The 25,279-nt window shown below is 35.7% G+C and overlaps 1 protein-coding gene across 3 annotated transcripts in view; it reads left to right on the forward strand.

Moving 5' to 3' along the window:
* Itpr (Inositol 1,4,5,-trisphosphate receptor) overlaps positions 1–25,279 on the forward strand; it is a 151,510-nt gene extending 126,231 nt beyond the window's left edge. For 2 of the 3 annotated variants that reach the window (XM_088228019.1, XM_088228021.1), the window contains exons 46-60: positions 195–375; positions 2,043–2,272; positions 3,804–3,896; positions 4,024–4,167; positions 4,303–4,495; positions 5,421–5,540; positions 5,620–5,792; positions 7,149–7,313; positions 10,936–11,125; positions 12,314–12,376; positions 12,934–13,136; positions 15,144–15,309; positions 16,919–17,079; positions 20,805–20,966; positions 23,989–25,279. In XM_088228019.1, coding sequence (XP_088084145.1) covers positions 195–375; positions 2,043–2,272; positions 3,804–3,896; positions 4,024–4,167; positions 4,303–4,495; positions 5,421–5,540; positions 5,620–5,792; positions 7,149–7,313; positions 10,936–11,125; positions 12,314–12,376; positions 12,934–13,136; positions 15,144–15,309; positions 16,919–17,079; positions 20,805–20,966; positions 23,989–24,075 — 2,331 coding nt within the window. In that variant the 3' untranslated portion in view covers positions 24,076–25,279. The remainder of the gene's footprint in view (positions 1–194; positions 376–2,042; positions 2,273–3,803; positions 3,897–4,023; positions 4,168–4,302; positions 4,496–5,420; positions 5,541–5,619; positions 5,793–7,148; positions 7,314–10,935; positions 11,126–12,313; positions 12,377–12,933; positions 13,137–15,143; positions 15,310–16,918; positions 17,080–20,804; positions 20,967–23,988) is intronic. The other variant, XM_088228020.1, reaches the window with a different exon arrangement.

The following is a 25,279-nucleotide window of genomic DNA, read 5'->3' on the forward strand; positions in this document are numbered from 1 at the left end:
CAGGCTGATCACATAGTGCAATACAAGGAGGACTTATGGTGTTCATGCTTTAGAAACGACTGTACTAATTGTGAAATTGTCATCTTACTTTTACTGGAAAGTTATCTATGTGATCGCTATCTATCAAATATTCATTTGGTTGCTGCTGCATCATACGGCGCATATCGTCACCTGAACTGTCAATTGGTTTCCAGAATCTTCTGCGTAACCAGAACAACAAGACCAACTACAACTTGGTGTCGGAGACACTCATGTTTCTGGACTGCATATGCGGCTCTACTACGGGCGGCCTCGGCTTGCTTGGCCTCTACATCAACGAGAGCAACGTGGCGCTCATCAACCAGACTCTAGAGACTCTCACGGAATACTGCCAAGGTAACCGAAACTAATATTATTCAAATGCAACTGAGAGGACTCTCTTTCTCTCTTCGATGGCACTACAGCCCACATCGAGTTTTGGCCTCTTTCAACTTTTGCCCAAAACTCTATCTGTTCTCAGCCGCCGCCTTCCAATTCGCCACCCGGAGAAGCTGTGCTGCATCCTTTCTCACTTCAACCTCCCATCTCAGCCTGGGTCTTCCTACTAATCTCCTTCCACCTGGGTGTCCGTTCATTAATCTTTTAGAGACGCGTGAATCAGGCATTTGCTGTACATGTCCGGCCCATCTTAATCTGAGCAAAGTGGCGAGATGCTTGGGCCTGGTATATGCTGTACAATTCATCATTACACCAAATGCGTCACTGATTGTCTTCCCTCACTAGTCCGCAGATTCTTCGCAGTACTTTTCTTTAAAAAATGTCCTGCATCTCAGCTATGGGCACTTGCAACACTTTACATTTGCAACTCCAGGTGCTAGGCCTACCAACACAGAGGTGCAACACGTCACCAATGACTGAAAAAGTAAATTCAGATAAACAACGTTTTTTCGAAGACTACCGGAATCAATGCTGGGCGGAGAGAGTCTGAATTTAATTTTTTAGCCGTATAGGACGCGTTGCTCTTCTGCATTGGTAGGCCTGGCACCTGGAGTTGCAAGTGCCCATACGCCATCTTCACTGTCAGTGTTAACTCCTATGTTTTGTTTGCTGTTGTGAGTCGTTTGCAACTGAGAGGACATTTGATGAAATTAAAAAAGCCGTAGTTCAACCTCAATCTTGCTAAATATTTCATCAATGGCAGATCTGTGGATGCCTGCCTCGGATTGTCAGCCTCGAGAAATAGTCACAGCACTGTTACGGCTGTGGTCTGATAAAAAGTAAGGAAATCATTCGATTTTGCCATTTATAAAAAAAACCCTTTTTTTTTTTAATTGCCCCATTGAAATAATAAAGTCAATAAACATAAACAATTAATTGTTTGAGGTAATTCTGATGAAAAAACATACTTAAAACTAAAATGTAATTACTTTTCGATCTGCAGATTACGCCTCTTGAAATTTAGAAAGTTGTCAAAAAAAGGTATAATTTTTAACCTAGAATTTAAGGAAAAATAGCGCACAATTTGTGTGGTTTGAAATGAGTTTTTGTACTTTGATGAAAACCAAAATTGAAGCTTTTTTTATAACTTTCATGTTTGATCTATTATAATCTTCAAATCAGAATATATTTAAACCAAAATACCTCATTTTTATATGAGTACCAATGTACATAAGTTTAGTCTAAATTTTAAGAGGCATCGGCCCCGTGGTGTAATGGTCAGCGCATTTGCCTACCCAGGTTCGATCCCTGACATGGTTGATATGATGTATTTATTTGAAAGGGTGTTTTTACAATAGAATATTTCAAAGCTTCTGGACTGGTACAAATTTAATGCAACAAAAATGATCAAGAAACGCTCCAATTGGTGTACCAATACAGTGCCCTATGCACCATTAGGTGTGGAAAGAGAATGATGATGATGAATCTGGCGGATAAATATTATAGTTAAAAACCACCATTGAACTGAGGAACGTGGAGTTTGGCGAGGCGTACATTTCTTTCATTATAAAACAATATGATTTAGATAGATGCTCGGCTACCTAATAATCTCTCCGTACTTTTAGGTCCCTGCCACGAGAACCAGAACTGCATCGCGATGCACGAGAGCAACGGGCTGGACATCATCACGGCGCTGATCCTGAACGACATCAACCCCCTGGGGCGCACTCGCATGGACCTGGTTCTGGAGCTGAAGAACAACGCGTCCAAGTTGCTGCTGGCCATCATGGAGTCCAGAGGAGACTCGGAGAACAACGCCGAGAGGATTCTCTACAACATGAACCCGAAACAGCTGGTAACAAATACAAAGCTCTGCCTTACACTTACTGATACTGGTACCCATTGTCAACTAAAGTCAAATATAAGAACCCAAAAACATGCATAATTTTTTTGTTAAAAAAAAGAGCTGCTACTCAATTATTTGCGTGAATTATTCAAATAATTTCTTACATGCTTCATATTTTTTTTTTATTATTATTTTAGTTTTAAGTGAGTAACTGACATGCTTAAATCTAGTTGTTGGCATATTTAATATTTAGCCAACCTCAAAACTATTAAAATTTTTAATAAATCATAATTAAAGGAAAAATCGCTCCGTGGAACAAAATTTTTGACACTTTTAATGCGTAGATAAACGTATCGAGAGGTTCTAGACCCGTCGGAATAAACTGATGTGCTTATGGTGGGGGTATCGGAAGTGTACCTTTAGAGTCGGTCGGGAGACTTTTATCTACAACTATGACGTCAAACTGAAGCTATGTCATTTTAGAGTGTAGATATGTGTACCGTGACGTACGATTCCCCTTGTTTCATATCGTTGTACCTACCCAAAACTTGAACTTGGGGGGTCGGTAGTATATCTTTATAATCGCTAAAGGCACAGCTTATTCCAAATAAACAAACAACAAACCATCTCGCCGTTTCCCCGTAAGGGTAGGCATACAGGATAGAACGCCATATCATTCTCTTCACATTGGGAAGGCATCTCAGGTTCGGCGACAGCTTTGTGGCTTAATGACATGTTTACACCCTTAACAAAAGAAGTATTCCATATCTGAAGCTCGTATTCGAGAGTTGGTCTGATGTAGAATTTAAAAATATTTAAGTTTTTGATATTATTAATATTTTATATATATATATATATATATATATATATATATATATATATATATATATATTTGAACCCCAGTAGCCCTACGTGTCATGTACAAGGCTAAGGTACTCGGAAAAAATAGTTTTTATTTGTCTTGGAAATGGGATGTTCGATCACTGATTTTGGTTTATTACCTTTATGAGTCCAATCACCATTGTTGCAAAGTCCAAGAACAATGGCGCGTGATAACTACTTTTAATGACAGTGTGGATGTCTGTTAAGGATATTCCATCTTTCCTGCATTCCGCTTCAAAATTATGGCGTTGTAAATTGAAAAATGGGCACTGAAATAACAGATGTTCGATACTCTGTGAATAAATATCATCGCATGGACAATAGTCATCATTCCTTAATTTAAACCTATATAGATAACTTCTCATAGCTCCGTGTCCGGTAAAAATTTGGGTCGTTTCAAAAGTACTTTGGTGATGACGACGGAAGTTTGCTGCATCAGCCAGCATTGGGTGTAGTGATTTTACCTGTAGAAGAAGCGCGGTAATGATCCTCCCAACGCTGCTGCGTATAAAATATATAATATTTTTTATCATAATAGGGTAGGCATTGCTTTTTTGGTTATATGGAACACACGCCACTGTTACCAATGCAGTGCCCTACGCCCCTTCAAGTGCGGATAAGGGCTTAAGATGATGTTGATATTGTGATGTGGGTTTAGGTGGACGTGGCTTGCAGCGCGTTCCATCAGGAGGTGTCCACAGAAGATGGAGAAGATGACGGAGAGTCTGGTCAGGGAGTTTCGCCTAAAGAGGCAAGTATGACGTTACTAAACAAAATGTTTTTGATTATAGTCTAAGTTGATTTGAAGAAATGATACAACTTATTGCATTATCTAATATCAGCTTGACATTATATTATATCATTTTTTTGTGTTCCAGGTCGGTCACAATATCTACATCCTGTGCCACCAGTTGGCCGGACACAACAAGGACTTGGCAGCTCTCCTAAAGCCAACCTCAGCAGTGGATCCCAAGAACAGACAGGCTCTCACATACTACGCTTCGCACACGGCACAAATTGAAGTAATTCTTTTAAATTTATCGATCTACAGACTATTTTCATTATCGAAAGAATTAAAGAGATTCGAAAATCTAATTCGAAATTTCGGATAACATTTTCAAAGAGTTGTAATTAATGAGATATTTGGAATGTTCCAGATAGTTCGCCAGGACCGCACCCTGGAGCAGATAGTGTTCCCTATCCCCGAGATCTGCGAATACCTCACTCGGGAGACCAAGAGGAAGATTCTACACACAGCGGAGAGGGACGACCAGGGCTCTAAGGTGGCCGATTTCTTCGAGAGAACGCCACACATGTTTCACGAGATGAAATGGCAGAAGAAACTGCGCGGTATGCTTAAGAGAAAACGCAATCTAACTTTTCTTCATACAAATGTATTCACATATTTTTCCCTCAATTATGGCGCTAGAGCGATGATTTTTTACGTACTATAGATATCTACCATTAGCATGTTCTTATTCTTTTTTGTTTGTTGATAAAATGCATTTTATAGGAGCTAGAATCGTTCAAAAATTCTCAAAAGCGCAAGTTTTATCTGCTGTCTTCGTACATACGGTATGCAAATATGGAAACTATGAAAAAAGCGAAATGTGCCAACACAGAAAATTTCTTTCCGATACTCTTTCTCTAAAAAAATCTAACTCAGCTCAGTTTTGGGGTGCGGAAAAAGGGAAGACGAGACTGTTATCTTTTTCGCACCGCATTCGGGGAGGCATCTGTGAGAGAGTGACAGAAAAACAAATAGTTCATTCGTTTTAGAGAAGTTTCCCTGTAAATAATATTTTAAAGTGTATTCGCCTATTTATTGAAAATATTATTAAAACTGCGATGTCGCTTAGAGTAAAAAACCTTTCCAGCGACGATAAAAAAAAAAACTGTTAAATACATAGTAAAAACATTTTAATACATAGTTAAAAGAAAAAACACATTTAAAGATATAGTAATAATTCTCTAGAGAAGCCTTTAATCTCTATTGCATAGAACAAAAGCATTCCGAATTTTTGGTTTGGTTTTTAGTTTAACAACAAATGTGTAATGGACGGTTTCGGTTTGCGCTCGTAGTTTTCAACCCAAGTACCTACATGTATTGCTGTAATCTGTAGCTAACTTTGCGGTCAGTAATCGTAGAATGATTTTTCTCCACATGGGTGCCTCTATTAGGTTATATTACTTTAAGATATATATAGTGAAAAAACATGATTAAAAAGACAATAAATTTTAATACGAGGTAGTATTTAACCATATATTTTTTTAGGTCAACCATTCCTGTTCTGGGTATCTTCCTACATGTCCCTATGGAGCAATATCCTATTCAACTTCGCTGTACTAATCAACGTTATTGTGGCTTTTTTCTATCCCTTTGGAATGACTATGGGTATGTATAAACCTACCGTATTTTTCCTATATTTTTTTCACCTGTGCCAAAAAAAAACCCCGTTATATTTGTTTTCCAGAGATTGACACGAGGCTTTCTCTGGCCGTGTGGGCAATCACTCTAGGAGCGGGGGGGCTTGTGGCCACAGTTCCGAGGGCCTCTGGCGTGCGGACCCTGGCCGTCGGCTGCATACTGAGGCTCATACTCTCGGCGGGCCCTCGCCCCACCCTGGCTGTCCTCGGAGTGCTGACGGTGAGTGTTGTCGCATAGCCCGTGGTAACACCGACCCGCCTACTGAGGCCTATAGAGATTAAAAGGATGCGCTGTCTGACTTTTCTTCATACAAACATATTCCCTTATTTTCTCCCTGGATTCGGTCCGCAAGGATCAGTCCTTGGCCCGATCCTCTTCATCCAGTACATTGATGATCTCGAAACAGTCATGTGTCAGTCATAGATGACACCAAACTGTTTGCAAACTACCTTCTATACTCTGGACAACTATTCCATGACCAAAAACTGGCTAATCTCGCTAAATGCTGGAAACTGTACTGTTCTTTTCATAGGCAAAAACAACCCCATGTATACTTATCTTTTGGGTGGTGTCCAACTCACACCAGTAAAGCGTCAAAAAGATCTCGGCACAATCATATCAATGGATTTAAATTGGGAAGCGCACATCACATCTATTGCCAAGAAAGCCAAGCCAATAATTTACTTCATTAAAAAGGCAAAGACATCAAAAATATAGTGGAGGTGGGTTGCGCACAGGTCTATATAAATTGGTTTTGTTTTTTATGATTATTTTAGTTTATATTGCTTATTATGTTAATGATAATTAGGTTATTTAGATTGATGGGGTTAGAACCGTCAGTAGGGTCGCAGTGAGTCACATCTTGCTGGAGGGTGTGATTCTATAAAATGCTGCAAACGCCCAGTTGCATTCCACTGGCAACACTACTGACTAGGCCAACTCGTTAGCGTCCACGTCACGAACCCCGGGCAATGGGATCACACCCATAACGGTGTGATCACAGCAAATAACGAGAGGATGAAAGGCGAGTTTCTGGCGCCTCCAAACTAGAACCGACCAGCTAAGGGAAGGTAACCCCGACAGAAAAATCCACCAGAGAAGGCAACGGGAAACCACTCTGGTCATCTTTTCCCAGGAATCACTGTGGCGAGTACATCCAATAAGCAGTTGTCCTGGCTGCGGAGTAGCGCAGGACTGAGATGCTTTCTCTGCAGTGATTGCCAACGTCGGGGGGCCCTGATAAGGCGCTATAAGAAGAAGATTAATTACGTTTTTATTTTATTATTATGTTAACATTTTTAAATAACTAATTTATGGCATGTTTTACTTATTGTAAAATGTTTCCCCCGGCACGGGACACCCCAGTGAGGGAACATTATTCTGTATAAAAAAAGAATACAAACATTGTAAAAGTATAAATAAATAAATAATAATTACGGCACTAGAGATATCTACCATTGGCGTGTCGCTATTGCGAGGCCATGAGCCCTGTGTTGAGTTGGGATATATTATGTGCATCAGTTACTCATCCCTTTTGCCCTCAATGTATGATTCAAATGACGATTGACTTTTCAGGTGTTGGTGAAAGGCGTCCATCTTGTGAGCATTATGGGGAACCAGGGCACGCTGACCAAATCCATAGACAAGATTGTCACGGATAGAGAACTGCTGTACCACTTGGCGTACATGATATTCTGTCTTTGCGGAATATCAGTGCACCCGTTTTTCTACAGTGTACTGGTGAGTGTTTATACAGATTTAAAAAAAAAAACATTTTGAAGTACTAAAGTGAAGTACTTTAAATTTGATTTTGCATTAAACGCAGAGTTAAGTTTTGGCTACACTTATTGGTTGAATTGACATATTTCTGGTCATATGGTTACAAGAGGAGATCCCAGCAGAACGCTCATACGAGGTTTTCTTGTAATTTGAATTATTTAATACCAAAAACTTGTACAACTTTCACTCGGAAGAGTTTCTCTTTCATGGTCCCAAGAGTGTTCAATTTGTTTATTTATTTTACAACTTTATATACATATACAATTTATATGCATATAAGGGCGGGCATATTACCTTAAGGCAATTTCTTCTTACCTACCCAAACCGTTCAGTTTGAGAAAATTACAAGTACATGGATATATTTTAACAGAATACAATTTTATATAACAATTTAAAACAAAAATAAACTATAATATTTACACTTATAATTTTATACAAAGATTAAAAACAAAAATTAACCTAAAAAAATCCACTATACTATGAAGAAAGGAGAGGAGAGGTGATACAATGAAAGCATCCACCCCTTTCCCGAAACTGTTCATAAAGACTTGAGTCTTTCTTCAGTTTCGCATATCAATATCAATTTTTTTTTTTTTAAACTAATTAAGCGAAAATTTAATATTTCTTTACAATCAAACCGCGAAAATAACAAAACAAATAAACTTTAAAAACTTTCATTGTACCCCTCACTGCAGTTTTGTCAGTTTGTGATCAATCAAATACACATGGTCAGCACAATCACCCTTTTCTAATTTCCCAGTATTACAGTGGAGGAATACAGTGTTAGTTCTAAATTGAGACCGCGGCCGTACGCTCCAGATCCCGCTTCGGAAAGGAAGAAGAACGTAGTAATACAAACAAATCAATCAAACGACACGAAACTCAAATACATATAGGAAACATTAGAATAATTTGCCCTATACAACATGCACTCAATCAACAGAAGAAAAACAATACGTATCTATAACAAATCACAGTGGAACATCAAATCATTAAGACACTACCGGCAAAATCCTAACACGATCCCTATCGAACTCAGGCGAAATTACTTTTCTTCATAGTACTGATTTCCTCGCAAAAACCATTTTCCTAATACCAACAGTAGAAACAATCCTATGCAAAGACCTTAATCGTCCTAACAATCTCACAGACCTTAAAGCAGACGAAACGGGTCCTAGAGCATGGTCGGCGCGTGGTTCTCTTGAGTTAGTCTACTATTTAAATTTGTAATTTACCATTTCCCTTCTATGGGACAGAAACAACACAGACGGACAAGAGTTCAGTTCAGACAACCAATGCTAGTACCCAAGTATGCATCCCTTCATCTTAAACTGATTTAGTACTCATGGTAGGCCTTTACCCAGTTCCTCCCATTTTTCTACCCATTCGCTCACAAAATGAAAAAATGCTTTGACGTTAGTTGGATTAGCCAATAAGCTTGGATTCCACATCGGCCTCGTCACCTCTGTCAAGCCGTTTAGCATGTTTTCCCTTTCAGTATCTAAAATCGGGCAATGCCATAGGATATGTTCAGCCGTCTGACGGGGCTCCCCGCAAGTACATTCAGGATCTCTTACTAGTGCGAGGTCATATAGTTTTGACCTAAACTCACCATGTCCAGACAACATCTGGACAACACAGTGATTCAAGTTAATTTTCTTAAGGCTTAGTCTTTTTCGTATGTCCGGAAAAAATGTAGGAGAGGTGATAGGATGGAAAAAAGAAGGAGAAAGGACAACTCAAACATTTAGATAGTGACATTTCAATTTTGATTTAAATGTAAATAAAGAAGGCGCGGAGCTACTTCCACAATCAAGCAGCTACTACTGTGAAAGAGGAGACAAGAAAATTAGAGCTATGAAGAAGTATGAAAGGGTTCTCTCGTTACTAGAGCGAAGAGATAGTCCATGTTGTGATAGAGGTTGGAAGAGCTCTCTAAGATAAACAGGCGAAGTGGGATTATTTAAAATATTGTGAAGAAGTGATAGAATGTGAATGTTTCTTCTATGCCTGATACTGAGCCAGTGTAGTTGCGTGCGATATTCGGTTATGTGGTTGAATTTGCCAAGATTAAAGATAAAACGTGTACAAACATTCTGCGATCGTTCCAACTTATCAAGCAGTTCAGAATTAGCATCTGGGTAACAGACATCTGCATAATCAAGGAGGGGGAGTAGTAAACTCTGGACTAATGTTTGCTTAGCATTGATTGGCAAAAAATGTCCAATACCCTGGATGAACATTTTCAGGAGAAGTGCATAAGTTTGGATTTTGTCTAAGGGAAGAGACCATTGCAGGAGATAGCTGCGAGACATTGCATAGATTTATATATAGTACTATTGAGTGTGTTGTCCAGATGTTTTTGAACATTTATATATAATTTTAATAATTTTATTTGTAGTATTCTGTAATAATATGCATGCTTCCACTTTCTATTATGTTGTACCCCAACTCAACACAGGGCTCTTGGCCTCGTAGAGTTAGGGATATGTTATAATTTTTTTGTAATTTGTATCTTTATATGGATAAATAAATAAATTTGATCATATGATGTCTGAGATGATGTAATGAAAACACATATCGACAGGTTGGTAGAGCACACCGAGGAAGATTGAGATAGTAGGAAAGGTAAGTATGCCGTCTTGGTATGTACCGATGAAGATAACGATTGTAATTATTACCCTGGGAAGGTCGACATAAAACATTAGTTTACAAGGCGGTATTACACTGCAATCTCTGGATTGGATTCTGAAGGGTAGACTCATCACTAAGACCCAGAATTTTTGTTGGTTGGCAGCTCTTGTGCATCCTGCCTAGTCAGGTTCCCGTCCCGTAGTTCTAACATGAACTGCCGACGACATTCAGGACGTTGAGAACCCGGTGACCATACCTTCCATGAAAGATAAATTATCTGTTCTCTTATTTCTTCTTTCTCTCAAAGTCAGATTAGCGCACACCTGAAATTTTTCTTAGACGCGTGTGTTGTGAAAAATCAATCATTTGTTTTTTAAAAATACATTGAAATAATTAATTGAGATAAATTACATTAAATCAGTCCAACATCGCTTGCTTCAAAAAGTAGCGTGGATGCTTGGACTAGAGAGAGGTCATTATTCTTATGCTGATATAGTCACTATTAAATATTTCTAGTTTACAAAAACGTAGAACTAATATTGATTCCATGTAAATGTTCGGCATACTAAATGTTATAATCGATGTTCCATCAATTCCAAGTAAAATTCAATATTTCGACTCGTAGGTTGAGAAAAAATTAAGTACTGTTCATCGATCAGCATAGAACCAACTATGGACTTAATTCTCCAATGACCCGTCTTTGTCGTATTGTTAACTCAAGACAAGATCTGGACTTTTTTGGTTCAAGTTTACAACGATTTAAACGAGCACTAAATAAATAGTCCAGATCTTGTCTCGATGTCCCTTATGTTTGTCAATGCTTCTTTCTTTTTTAAAAATGTTTTAAACTATTATTTTGTTGTAATATTTAAACCTTATAAATTGTATACATGGACAATGTCGGTTAATAAATAAATAAATAATCCTAATTAAAAAGTATTTTTTCCAGCTTTTTGACGTAGTGTATCGCGAAGAAACTCTCCTTAATGTGATACGCTCCGTGACCCGCAACGGCCGGTCCATCGTGCTGACTGCGGTCCTGGCCCTCATACTGGTGTACATGTTCTCCATAGTCGGCTTCATGTTCTTCCGAGATGATTTCCTTCTCACCGTGGATGAAATAGACGAAGTTGAAACAGGTCAAATATTTCATTATTTAAAATTTTATATTTGAAGCACTTTGTGGTTATTCATTATAATATCGTTAAAAATATAATTCTTCTGTATGTGTGATGTCACTGAATTCCTTCTAAACGGCTTAACCGATTTACGTGCGGTTTTCAGCGAAATGTAGATCTTTGCGCTGCACGTGTTTCGTAAAAAAAAGTTAAAAGCATAAATCTTTTTTCATCGACCTACCAGGGTTGCATTCGACGAGAATGCACATACAAAAAAATGAAAGGATGATGTTTTTTTGTGTTTAAAAAAAGTTTGTTTTTGAATGTTTACAAACAGCATTCGCTTTTTATGGATCCCAATCAGATTTTTCCTTAAATTCCTTATAATTTCTTCCCACTTATTTAATTTTACTGGATTTTTGGTAAAACTAAAATAATATTAACTGACATTCAATACATTTTTGAAAATTGCATTCATGAATAAAGTGCACCCCTGTTGGTGAGAAGAGCCGAGTTTGACATATGCAAATTGAATTCTTTATTTGAAAATAAAAAATTTTATGTTTCGGAATTCAACCATTAACAAATACCTAGGTACCTACTTAAATTCAATATTTGAATATAAATAATTTTTAGTTTCGAAATTCAATCGTAAACAAGTACCAAGGTACCTATTTTTCAATGAAAAGTCTTTTTTCAAGTTAATAGCAGGCAAGCCAACGTTCAGGCAGAACAATGTATGTCGGGTCCGCTACTGTGATGTATAATTTGAACCGGGTTGTGGTTCCGTGGTAGTATTGTGGACTCATGGGCCAAAGGTCCGAGGTTCAAATCCCACTCTACCGCAACTTGATTTCCATTTTTCCAGCAAATTCCCATTAGGAAATGCTCCAAAAATTTTAATATGTGAGATAATAATAAGAACTCAAGTATTTCTCTTTATAAAAAACAATAATAATTTTAAAAAATATATAAAAAACAAATATGTAAATAAAAGAAAAAACACTTCTTTTTCTACCGACGATTTTCACAACTATACAAGCTTCTTTATCAAGGTTTACTTAACTAATGAATTCTATCCTATTTTATTATCAATATTTTTCTGCGTATGGAGCTAATAAATCAAGCCTTTTTGTCTTGTAAGGATAGAAAGCGTAATGTGAGATGGGTACAATTTTTAAAACTAAACTCATTTTTTTATTGTTTTAGCAGCATCCACCCCTTCCAAACATACAGAGTGTTCTGATGATCCTGCTGCCAAGTATTTAAAAGGTAAAAAAAAAATATTACTTCGGTTCCGAGTAAAAAAATTAGAGCAGTGAATGGGTATTAAAAGGGTTCTCTCTTTACTAGAACAAAGAGATAGCCTATGTTGCGATAGAGGTTGGAAGACCTCTCAGATAAACAGGCGAAATGGAATTATTCAAAATATTGTGAAGAAGTGATAGAATGTCAATGTTTCTTCTATGCCTGATAATGAGCCAGTTGCGTCCCTTAGGTACATACAGAATGCCAAACGTTTTTTATATCCTCCATATATCTCTCTCACTCATTCTGTTTTCTCACCTTATGGTGCATAAGGCACTGCATTAGTAAACCAATCGCTGCGTATCTTGATTATTTTTGTTGCATGCAGGTAAGATGATCAGTCTTACGCTTCAAGTGCCAGTCCAGGGACTCTTTTTAAATAAATATTTCATGTCAACCATGCCGGGAATCGAACCTGAGACCTCTTGCATGGTAGGCAAATGCGCTGATCACTACATCACGAGGCCGACATATATATATATACATATATAATTAAATAAAATATATGTTACTATGTTCAGGGGCTCTGCCATCATGTTCGGCGTCTAAAGAGGAGGAGGGTGGAGGAGGTTCCTCTAGCGGTCTTCCCACCATGGTCAGCGTGGGCGGGGAGCTGCGCGAGCGCTCGTGCGACTCGCTGCTCATGTGCATCCTCACCACGCTCAACCAGGGCCTGCGCAATGGCGGGGGGATCGGGGACATACTCCGGGCTCCGGCCAGCAGCGTGAGTCTAGTTTTTTTCAATTTATTTATTTAATACGTTTATGTATATTACAATAATATATTCGAGGCATACATAACACAAGATAAAAAAATAACTGTACAATTTAAATGTGATAAAATGGTAAACTAAAAATAGCCAGTAATTAGAGTAAAAGGAAGTTATCCTTTCAGAACATTCTTTTAGTAACACGAAAGATGTCAATATCCAAAGAGACAGTTGAGTAAAGACATTCTGGCATTACCATCGGCAGGTTGGTTCTGCAAGCAGGAAGATAAAACAGCTTAAGCTGCCTATGTCTAAGGTAGTCATTAGGAACGTAAAGAAAAATACTCTCCATTACACCTATTTAGAATGACAGTTGTCAGCAAAAGTGACGACATAACTTTGTAGTAACGTCGAAGGAGTGATTTATATTGACACACGAAAAATCATTAATATCTGGCATATTAATTAATTTTTTTAATACAATGCTTGACATATAAATCAACATAAATATATAAAATCAGCTTTAAAACTAAAATAAACCTAATTATTAACGACGTTCTTACAAGGTTACATCATTTTGCAAAAATGTTAGAGACGGGACAAATTGATCAAAAAAAAAAAATTCATTTGATGTTGTTCATGAAAAAAGTATAAATGTCTTATTTTTTGGTGAATAATTGTATTAAAGGCTTGTTTTTGCGTTTTTATATCAATTTTCGGAAACAGAGTTTTATGTTTGCACGAAAAAACTGATAAAATCGATTTGATCGGTACATGATCAGTGATCAGTAATTTCCCATCACTATTGACATTAGTTTGACAGCTGTCATTTTAATCAAGCTATTGTTTAAGGACTATAAGTTTATCGTAATACCACAGATCAATTGGAAAAAATATAAAAGCAAATATGCATTTCTTCTTTTCTCCAAACTACCTCAGCCGAGCATACACAGTATAAAGTTTGACAACTTAGTTACGCATTACAGGTCTGCGCAACATAGTCAGCGTGGGTGGGGAGGTTAAAATCTTTTACTAATGTTCCGTTTACACATTTTATTAATGTGAGCAACATAAATAACACCACCTTATTAAAAATCTACAGTTCCTAATAATAATAATAAAATATATATATTAAAACTCTCTTCTGTTCCCTAGTTCGCCCACACATATTCCTCTGTTATCTGGTCTCCATATTATGATGTTCACATCAAGAATATTGAATCAGTTCAACATCGATTTTCAAGAAAGATAGGCTGGAGGTTGGGCTTATCTGGAGACCTATATACGTATAAAGAGTTAGAAACTACCTTGAATACATCTTCTCTTCAAGACCGTTGAAATAAATCCGACCATGTAGTCCTATTTAAAATTCTCAACTCACTCTTTGATGCGCCTGAACTATTGAGCTCAATAAAATTAAATATCCCAACTAGAAACCTCAGACAAAACTTACTCTTTGATACCGATAACCATAGAACTAACTATGGTTTTCATTCCCCTATGCCCAGAATTCTTAGGTCTGCCAACAAATATACCAGTCTTGATTTCTTTGATAACAAGTTGTCTTCTTTCAAACGATCACTGAATCGAATTCAATTATAGACACCTCTCTCCCGCTTCCACTCCCACAAAGTTTACTATAAACCATTGAGTCTTTCTAATTTTGTTATAATAATTTTCTATGTATAAATGTGTCCATAAAAATGCCCATTGGGCGTATATCGGCGGCCTCCGTGGTGTAGTGGTCAAGACGCTTGACTCACAGACGGAAGGTTCCGGGTTCGATTCCCGGTGAGAACACAAAAATTAAATATGATTTTTCTCAAGCCTGGGTGTTCTGTGATGTAATTCACCACTTTAATTGGGCCTCCTGGCCTGTTGTGGTGCAAAAATTAAATAAATAAATAAAATAAAAATATATATATAAATAAATATGTATTAGCTGCGCAACAACGTAAGGTGACCTTCACCTTTTGACATCTCCATCTGGCAATTTGAACAACCTCGGGTTTTCTGTTACAGGAGCCACTGTATATAGCGAGGGTGATCTACGACCTTCTGTTCTTCTTCATCGTCATCATCATCGTCCTGAACCTGATCTTTGGTGTCATTATCGACACCTTCGCCGACCTCAGGAGTGAGAAGCAGCAGAAGGAATTGATACTCAAGAATACCTGCTTCATTTGTGGTGCGTACCGAATCATTTTCCCATTTAACAATGCACATTTAGTGTTTCTGGTGCGTCCATATTCTTTGCCGATGTTTCGGATCACATGACAGCGTCCGTCATCGGTATTGACATCGACTCTGATGGTTGACGCTGCCTTGCAATTTGAAATGTTGGCAAAGAGCGCAAACAACATTAGACACAAGAACCCAGGAAAACTTAAAGTTTATTATGGCGGCCTTTGGGTTAAGATGCTTGACTCACGCACAAAAGGTTTCAGGTTCGATTCCCTGTGGAAAAATGAAAATGAAATGTGATTTTTCTCAAGCCTGTGTGTTCTGTGCTGTGATTCACCACTGTAATTGTATTTCGTGTATGTAGTGTTGCGAAAAATATATATCCAAATCATCATCATTCCTTTTTGTTTGTATTATTTATTTATTTATTAAGGAAATCATACAGTCTTTATATAAATACTAGCGGACCCGACAGATGTTGTCGTGCCCGAACGTTGACAGATGTTGTCGTGCCCGAACGTTGACTTTCTTACTATTAGCTTGGAAAAAGACCTTTCATTAATAAGTAGGTACCTAGGTACTTGTTTGTGATTAAATTCCAAAGCTAAAGATTGTTAATATTTAAATAATGAATTTAAGTAGGTACCTAGGTACTTGTTTGTGATTAAATTCCAAAGCTAAAGATTGTTAATATTTAAATAATGAATTTAAGTAGGTATCTAGGTACTTGTTTGTGATTAAATTCCAAAGCTAAAGATTGTTAAAATTTAAATAATGAATTTAAGTAGGTATCTAGGTACTTGTTTATGGTTGAATTCCAAAACATAAAATAAATATTTTTTCAAACTCCGGTCACCTCACCAACAAAGGGGTATACTTATGGAGGAATACGATTTTTAAAAATGTATTGAAATTAATATTATTTTAGTGTTACCAAAAATCCAGTAAAAATAATTAATGGGTAAAATTATAAGGAATTTAAGGAAAGAATCTGATTGAGATCCATAAAAAACAAATGCTGTTTGTAAACTTACAAAAACATTTTTTTTTATACACAAAACATCTTTTAATTTTTTTGCAAATGCATTCTCCTCGAATGCAACGCTGGTAGATTGATGAATAAAAGATTTATGCTCCTAACTTCTTTTTTACATATTCGATGAAAGATTTTAATATCTACGAACACGCACAGCGCAAAGATCTATATTTCTTTGAAAACCGGACATAAATAGGTTAAGCCGTTTAGGAGTACGGTGACATCACACAAAGATAAATATATATATATATAAAGATGAGGTACAAAAGAACAATTAAAAAAAGTAAGACCAATTACAGATTTCACACTAATTTATTATGAATGCAGGAGGAGAGGGGAAAATAATTAAATTCTAAAAAAGTAAAAATATGAATATTAAATAAAAAGAACATAAAAGGGAGAAGACATTGTATAGCTTCAACTCTACTTTCCTCCCTCTCTTTCTGCTGTCACATTGTATTTTGATTGAATAAATTGTTACCCACCAATGCAGTGCTCTATGCACCATTAAGTTTGGATAGGGAATGATGATGATGGTTAAATATTCGGGCGGATTTGAAATATAAATTAATTTTAGGGTTGAATCGTTCGGCGTTCGACAACAAGACAGTGTCCTTCGAAGAGCACACCCTGAACGAGCACAACATGTGGCACTACCTGTACTTCATAGTCCTCATCAGGGTCAAGGATCCCACCGAGTTCACGGGACCCGAGAGCTATGTCTATGCCATGGTCAAGGTAACGCTTAACCTCTTACGATAAAGAAATCATCAAGCAAATGATATTTAATAAAAAAAATGAAAATATTTACAACTTTACTCTGATCTGACGTCTAGACCAGAGATCGGCAAACTGCCTTGAGCCTTTAGCCACTTGACCGAGGCTCACGCAGAGCAAGTTTCACCTTTATTTGATTTATTTCGTCCACCGGTTCTAAAGGATAACTTGAGGATTGTTGTCGCTGAAAGTTCCAGCATGTGGCGAGGATATTGCAAATGGTGTCATTAAATGCATGGAAAACCGTCATATTAAACTTGATAAAATTGTTTCAATGATGTAGATAGGGCAAAATGTTTTTAAAAAAATATTTTGAAGTCAAAAATTAATCATGAAATACTTCTTTACCATTGCATCATTCAACAAGAATCGCTTTATGTGCGAACATTTCCAGAAAAAACGATTTAGTGATCAATATTGTCATCACAATTTTTGCGTAAGATTTTTGTCATTGCCAATTTAAAGAATTTCTAGTTAAAATGAAGAGCAAATACGCATATTTTCTGAAAAATATATGAAAACGCTAGCTTATATATATATACAAACATATATGCATATATTTCGAAATAATTCGTAGTATTTTTCTTTTCTTTTGAATTTACATTAAATTAGAGAATCTTATTTAACTTACTGTGATGCTACAACCTGTAATTGGCTTATTTGTTATTTGTTTTGATATATATATATATATATATATATATGTATATAAGAAGATTATAGCTGTTGGTCATCCAAATAAATAAAAAAATATATATTATATTTTTTGCATACCCTATAATATAGTTTGATTAAAATGATAGCTGTCAAACTAATGTCACTAGTGATGGGAAATTACTGATCACTGATCACTGATCAAATAAATTTTATCAGTTTTTTCATGCAAACATGAAACTCGGTTTCCGAAATATTGATATAAAAACGCAAAAACAAGTCTATTATTGTGTATTTAAGACAATTATTAAATAAAATACTTTTTTTGTAATGAACAACAACCAATGAATTATTTTTTATTCGATTAATTAACATTGATCAATTTGTCCCATCTCTAACATTTTTGCAAAATGATGTAACCTTGTAAGAACGTCGTTAATAATTAGGTTTATTTTAGGTTTTTTTTTGTTTTAAAGGTGTTAAAATTTAAAAAAAAAAAACAATACTAATGATTTTTCATGTGTCAATATAAATCACTCCTTAGATGTTACTACAAAGTTCCGACATAGCTAATCTTTTTGCAACGCATTTTTCTTCAGTATATGTTAATAATTCTTCCAATGTTAATTCCTTATTTAGCTATACTAATACTGTAGACCTGAATAATTGTGAAGTGTCAGCTGAGGATGTCAGAATCGCTCTAAGTAAACTTGGTAATGGTAAATGTATTGGTCCAGATGGTATTCCTGAAATACTACTATCAAATTGTAAATCTAGTCTTGCCAAGCCTCTGTCTTTACTGTTTAATATGTCTTTAACAACGAGTGTATTTCCTGATATTTGGAAAATTTCTATAATAAGACCGATATTCAAATCTGGTGATAAATCTAACGTAACTAACTATAGACCCATTTCAATGATATCTCCTGTACCTAAACTATTCGAATCAATTATTACAAAAAAAATAACACCTATATTTAAAAATGTGCTGATTGAGGAGCAGCATGGATTTAGGACAGCCAAATCAACGACGACCAATTTGCTTTCTTTTACTGATACTATTTTTACAGCGTTCGAGAATAATCTTCAAGCTGATGTACTGTATACAGACTTCTCCAAGGCCTTTGACAAAGTTGATCACAACATTTTATGTGCTAAACTTCGTGCTGTAGGCATTAGAGATCCCTTTTTATCGTTTTTAAAATCCTACCTCTCACATAGAAAACAAAGTGTAAAAATCAATAACTTCATATCAAATAGCTTCCTAGTAACTTCTGGTGTACCACAGGGTGCCCACTTGGCCCCTCTTCTATTTAATCTGTTTGTTAATGATGCTGCTAATGTTTTTTCTTTTACAAAATTCTGGCTTTTTGCTGACGATAACAAGATACTTAAGCTAATTAAAAATATTGATGACTGTGTCAGACTCCAAGAAGACATAAATGCATTTCATACTTGGTGCAAAACTAATAACATGGAACTTAACATCGATAAATGCAAAATTATTTCATACCATAAATGTAAACATCCTTTTATTTTTGATTATAAACTTAATGGCCAAGTTCTTTCGATTGTCACCTCTATAAGAGATCTTGGAGTGATCCTAGATAATAAACTAACTTTTCTGGAACACTTTGATAATATAGTAAACAGATCCTTAAAAATTTTAGGCTTTATTAATAGAACTACGTCTGATTTCCAAAGTATGCTTACACTTAAAACACTTTATTGCTCTTTAGTTCGCCCTATTCTTGAATATGCATCTGTAATCTGGTCCCCTCATTATGCTGTTCATATCAAGCGCCTTGAATCAGTTCAACATCGTTTTATAGGAAAAATTGCATGGAAGATGGGATTGGAAAGAGGAGACTATTCATATTCTGATATGGAGAGGTTTTTAAGCATATCAAGTCTTGAAAAACGCAGATGCATTGCAGATATAATCTGCATGTATAAAATTATGAACTGTCTCATTGATGCCCCTGAAATTTTGCAAAAGATTCTTTTTAACGTTCCCACCCGTAGACTAAGAAGTGGTGAAATGCTTTTCCTCGGTCACTACAGGACCAATTATGGTGCACAGTCGCCTTTGCCCAGAATGATCAGGCGGGTGAACGATCATCAAGATCTTGATTATTATGGTGTAAGGATGTCTTTCTTTACAAATCAGCTAAAGAATCTGTATAGTTAGCCTATGCTTTTTACTTAATCTAAAAAATCTATCATCTGTCTTTGCTGCTTATTTCTGTTCCTTATATTTTTTTATTCCTTTGTAAAAATTTCTTTTAATTGTAATGTTTATAATGGACTTTGTCCGTAAATAAATAAATAAATAAATAAATAAATAAATAAATGTCCTCTCTTTTGCTGACAACTGTTATTCTAATCCAGCCATATTTTAAGGACTATAGCTTATGCACGTACTTGATTATTAAGGTTCGTTGGAATTAGAAGAAACAGTTTAAAACATTAAGAAATTCGGCTCTCAGAGGAAATTTTAATTGTTTAACTGCTGATCTTTGGCTCTTTTGACTAATGAGTTTGCTGACCACTGCTCTAGACCATAGGTTCTCAAACTTATTTCGCCCTCGGCCCAATTTGCATATTAAAAGAAATTAAAAAAAAGCATTTGTCGCTGTCGGGGAGAGTGTGGGAGCGGTGGATGTATGAAAAAATGCCATACTGGTCGGGATTTGTACCTTTTGAATGCTTTTTTTTTAATCAGCCATCGCCCCTCTAGAACGTCTCAATGCCCCCCAATTTTATGTGCGCTTTTATACCGCTCCTCGAAGGCCCACTTTGTGAAAGACTACTCTAGAGGCATAAAAGCCGTGAACAAGCAGTGCTTTGCCTCGTCTCTCTGCGTCCCTAATGTCTCGTATTTATTGTTGTTATTCTATATTTTTTTGTAAATAAAATATTAATTTAAAATAAAAATTTCACCGTATGCGTATGTCATAATTGGTATTATTCAGATCAGTAGGGTGACATAGATTCTTACTTAATTATTAAATTATTTTTGTATCTCATTTCAGTCAAGCAATCTGGAGTGGTTCCCTCGACTCCGAGCAACGTCCCTGGCCTCCAGCGAGGGAGAGGCTGCAGAGGTGGAGCTGCGGTCCCTACAGGGGCAGCTGGAGCACACTCAGGCCATGCTCGGCACCCTCACGCACCTGCTGACTGACCTCAAAGATCAGGTAACACGTACTCGGGTATTGCCGTCAGAATGTTCAATCGCGACAAAAATAAACAAACAAAATACAGGATATTTTTTTATTTTAATGATGGTTTTTGTATTCCGATAATAAAGTTTAACAAGACGCGGGTCCCGAGAATTGTGGAATATCGCCATCGGTGAGTTTGATACAAATTTTGCGTAATGAGACATAACAATAATGGGAAATGGGTGGTAACAATATTTTTTAAAACTCACTTTTTGCACAAATTGTTTATTCTAGCTAAACTATCAAAATACAGTACCCGGCATTAAATATCGTACGTCGGCATTTAGAAAGAGACTGTCAGCCATTTCGGCTAACCTGACACTGTAGAGCATCGTCTCTGTCGCACGATTACGGTACTAGTCAGAGCAAGGCTGTTAAAGTTTTCATACTTACAATTTATTATTGTTATATTAAGAAATTTTTAATATAAAAAAAAACATGAGCACATGTACCTACTATCATTGTAATGTAAGTAATATAATTATAAATGACTATTTTTTCTGTGGTTCTGTGAAAATCAACTCAAACAACAATTATTATTACTAACCACGCAATATACGTATTTATTTATTTATTTATTATATATCCGGCCTAAGCCAATTACAACAGTTACATGAAGAAACATAAATGCAAGAATCTGAACAAAAAGAACATAAAACTATTTAGCAAAGACGAACAAGGGCAAAACAATAATTATATACAACATATTCATAAAAACGACAGACCAAAGACTTTGAGCTAAACCATGCCAATCCAACTTCATCCCACACTGTTTAGTCGCGAAGAGATCTACGAAAAGCCGGAAGATCTATCCCAAAGAATTCCAAGTCGTGTGATGAATTGACTAATCGACATTCTGGACATTGGGCCATAAAAACCAAAGTTGCTCTTAGAAGATTTTATAAATAGCAGATTTTGAGTTCTGGTAACACGGTTGGGAACATGAAAAGAAATTGGTTGCAACAGAGATGGGAAATCACTTATAGCATTGAGTATTTTGAAAATGCATATAAGGTCCATCACAGTTCTACGTCTCTCCAATGAAGACAGATTAAGAGATTGCTCTATTTCAAAATAGGAATAATTACCCCTTTGTAATCCGAGCAACCATGCCACTTTTCTTAGAAAACGGTGTTGGACAGACTCGATATGGTCAATATGAGTCCTGTAGAATGCAGACCAAATAGGAGAAGCGTATTCTAGATGGGGTCGAACTAGTGAGCAATAAAGAGTTTTGATGGTATTAATATTTTTGAAGTCCGCCGTCACTATTATCCGTCGTATCTTTGTTCTACACTATTTGAATACAATACTTGTACAAAAGTTTATTAACAAATAGCTGTTGTTCACGAAAAAAGTATAAATGTCTTATTTTTTGGTGAATAATTGTATTAAAGGCTTGTTTTTGCGTTTTTATATCAATTTTCGGAAACAGAGTTTCATGTTTGCATAAAAAAACTGATCGATTTGATTGGTACATGATCAGTGATCAGTAATTTCCCATCACTATTGACATTAGTTTGGCAGCTGTCATTTTAATCAAGCTATATTTTAAGGACTATAGTTTCATCGTTCACTGAGAACGGGCTGGGCCCTGGGCGCACCAAGATGTAAACGGTGGTGCCTCTTGGCTCTGCCGTACATTGCTTATGATAATCTAATAAGAGATGAGAGTAGAAGTCAAATATATTTATAACAGTTCATAAAAAAATATGTAGGTTTTTGTCCATATTGGCATTTGCAAAACGATGAACAAACAACAATCCATGTTATAAAAAATACAACCCGAAAATGTCACTTTTCTGCTAATTAGTAAAAATGTGCAAAAGGAGACAGATATAATTTATCATCTCATTGATCTAAACAAATCACCTTACGCACAAGCTCTCATGTTTCTCGTAAGAGATGTGCAAGAGTATGTGTGCACGTAAATGAAACAAGAGCTTATCTTAATTTTCATAGATATGTGTTAGCAGCATCTTAAAGCATTGCCATATAACACTCAGATTAAATAATTAAGTAGATCTACCTTCTTGCCTTTAAAGTGGAGCTGGGGAATTTCTACCCCTCCCGTCAATAAACACCAGTAGGGCGTGCGGGTGGAACTACCTTTTCCGCATAGAGTGCGTTAACATATTGACTAAAAATGTGAATAACAATTTATTATTTGTTTAAATGTACATAATACATGTTTAATGTGTTTTTACATTTAACTCTCCCTTCCCGGTGATGTGTAGCCAGTACACATTGTATCTAATAACTTTAATATCTCCATAAATATAATAAATGATGGGTTGAGATTTTCTGTATTCCTTCGTTACACATTTACGTACCGGTAAAAATGTTTTTTTTATTAAATAATTAATGCTTATCGGAACATAAAAAGCATTTGATTAAAAATACAATAGAAGGTTTACCAATGTGTCGCATGTTGCGTTTGTAGTAAAAGAGTAATCCTAATATAATTGTCTCGCAAACTCTTTACGTCTCACTCTCGATAATACGGGTATATTTGGGAGCAAGAGAGACAATTTTTATGCGTCACACTCGCGAACAGCGAATGTACTTCTCCCAGACGCCCGTTAGCTGGGTTGGTAGCTTCCCGGCTTTCGTTGGGGGCGGTTCTTTTGCGCGCACTGAGATCATGAATTAATGTTCCAACTTATCAAGCAGTTCAGAATTAGCATCTGGGTAACAGACATCTGCATAATCGAGGAGTGGGAGAAGTAAGCTCTGTACTAATGTTTGCTTAACATTGAATGGCAAGAAATTCTGCAATCTTTTAAGTGAGTGCAAACTGCTATAAAGTTTGCTACTAACTTCTTAATACTTCTAAAATACTTCTAAATATATAGGTCTTGTATATTTGTAGGAATATCTCTGGGGTAATATTTTGGAATGTCTTCTTAATCAAATAAATGATTGAATTGGCTTTCTTTGTGACAAATGTGATGTGAACTTCATAAAACTCATTACACTGTTTTTGTTGTTGTAGATGACCGAACAGCGAAAGCAGAAACAGCGCATCGGATTACTCAACTCGACATCTACCTACTTGCAGAATTTGAATATGCACATGTAAAGTTAACGTTACAAGTTCTCTAGTGTTGTGCAATGTTATGCAGTTACAATTTTACTTATATATTCTCAAATAGCAACCAATCAGAGGCCCTAGGAATTATCCGGAAAAATCTTTCATTTTACTGAATTATTTTGTTTGTGTTTTTTTATTATCATTTCATAAAATATTGTATAAACATTTCAATAATCTTTAAAGTGGTGTATAAACTTTCAATGATCCTTAAAATAGTGTGAAAATATTTAAATGATCCTTTAAATGCTGAAAAAACGTTTCAATGATCCCTTGCATCATGTGTAAGTGTTTCAATGATCCCCTAAGTACTTAATGTAAAAATGTTTCAATGATATGTAAACTAATGTAACAAAGTTTCAATGATCCCTTAAGTAATGTAACAAAGTTTCAATGATCCCTTAAGTAATGTAACAAAGTTTCAATGATCCCTTAAGTAATGTAACAAAGTTTCAATGGTTCCTTAAATAATGTAAAAATGTTTTATTCTTTAAATGCTGAAAAAACATTTCAATGATCCCAAATGATTCAATGTAAATATGTTTCAATGATACGTAAACTAATGTGAAAACGTTTCAATGATCCCTTAAGTGATGTATAAATATTTCAATGATCTGTAAAGTAATGTGAAAACTCTTCAGTGATTCCTTAAATAATGTAAAAACGTTTCGATGATTCGTAAAGTAATGCTAACTACTGTCAAAATATTAACATCTTTCATGTTTTATGCTTAGATTATTTTTACACAAATGTATTATTTTACAATTTCGAACATACCACGTTTTGCGTCGGTCTTTGTCATTTTTTCTGCCAGTAACATTAGAAAATCTAAATTTTTTAAGGTTGACATTTACTTTTGAATTTTAAATTTTGTTTTTCAATAGTATGACTTTTTCTGTAAGATAAAATAAAAAAAATCTTTAAATTATAATATCGATGTATTAAAGTCCAAAATGCAAAATGTGGTTAAGCTTCTAATGAAAAAAAGAATAGACCGTTTTTAACTGTTTTTGTAAAACACACATTTATTTTTTTTTTATTTACAATTTTTTTTTTTATGGCAGCCAAGGAAAGCATTATGCGTTTGGTATTTTAAACCATTTGTGCCCAAATTTTTCGGTCTTTAATTAAAATTAAAATTGATCGATTGGTTGCAATTTGAGTTGGTGTTTTGGTTGGAAAAACATTTGACTAA

This window comes from Micrasema longulum, unplaced genomic scaffold, assembly GCF_059751315.1.
Source record: "Micrasema longulum isolate JH-2025_06_02 unplaced genomic scaffold, ASM5975131v1 h1tg000554l, whole genome shotgun sequence".
Taxonomy (NCBI): Eukaryota; Metazoa; Arthropoda; class Insecta; order Trichoptera; family Brachycentridae; genus Micrasema; species Micrasema longulum.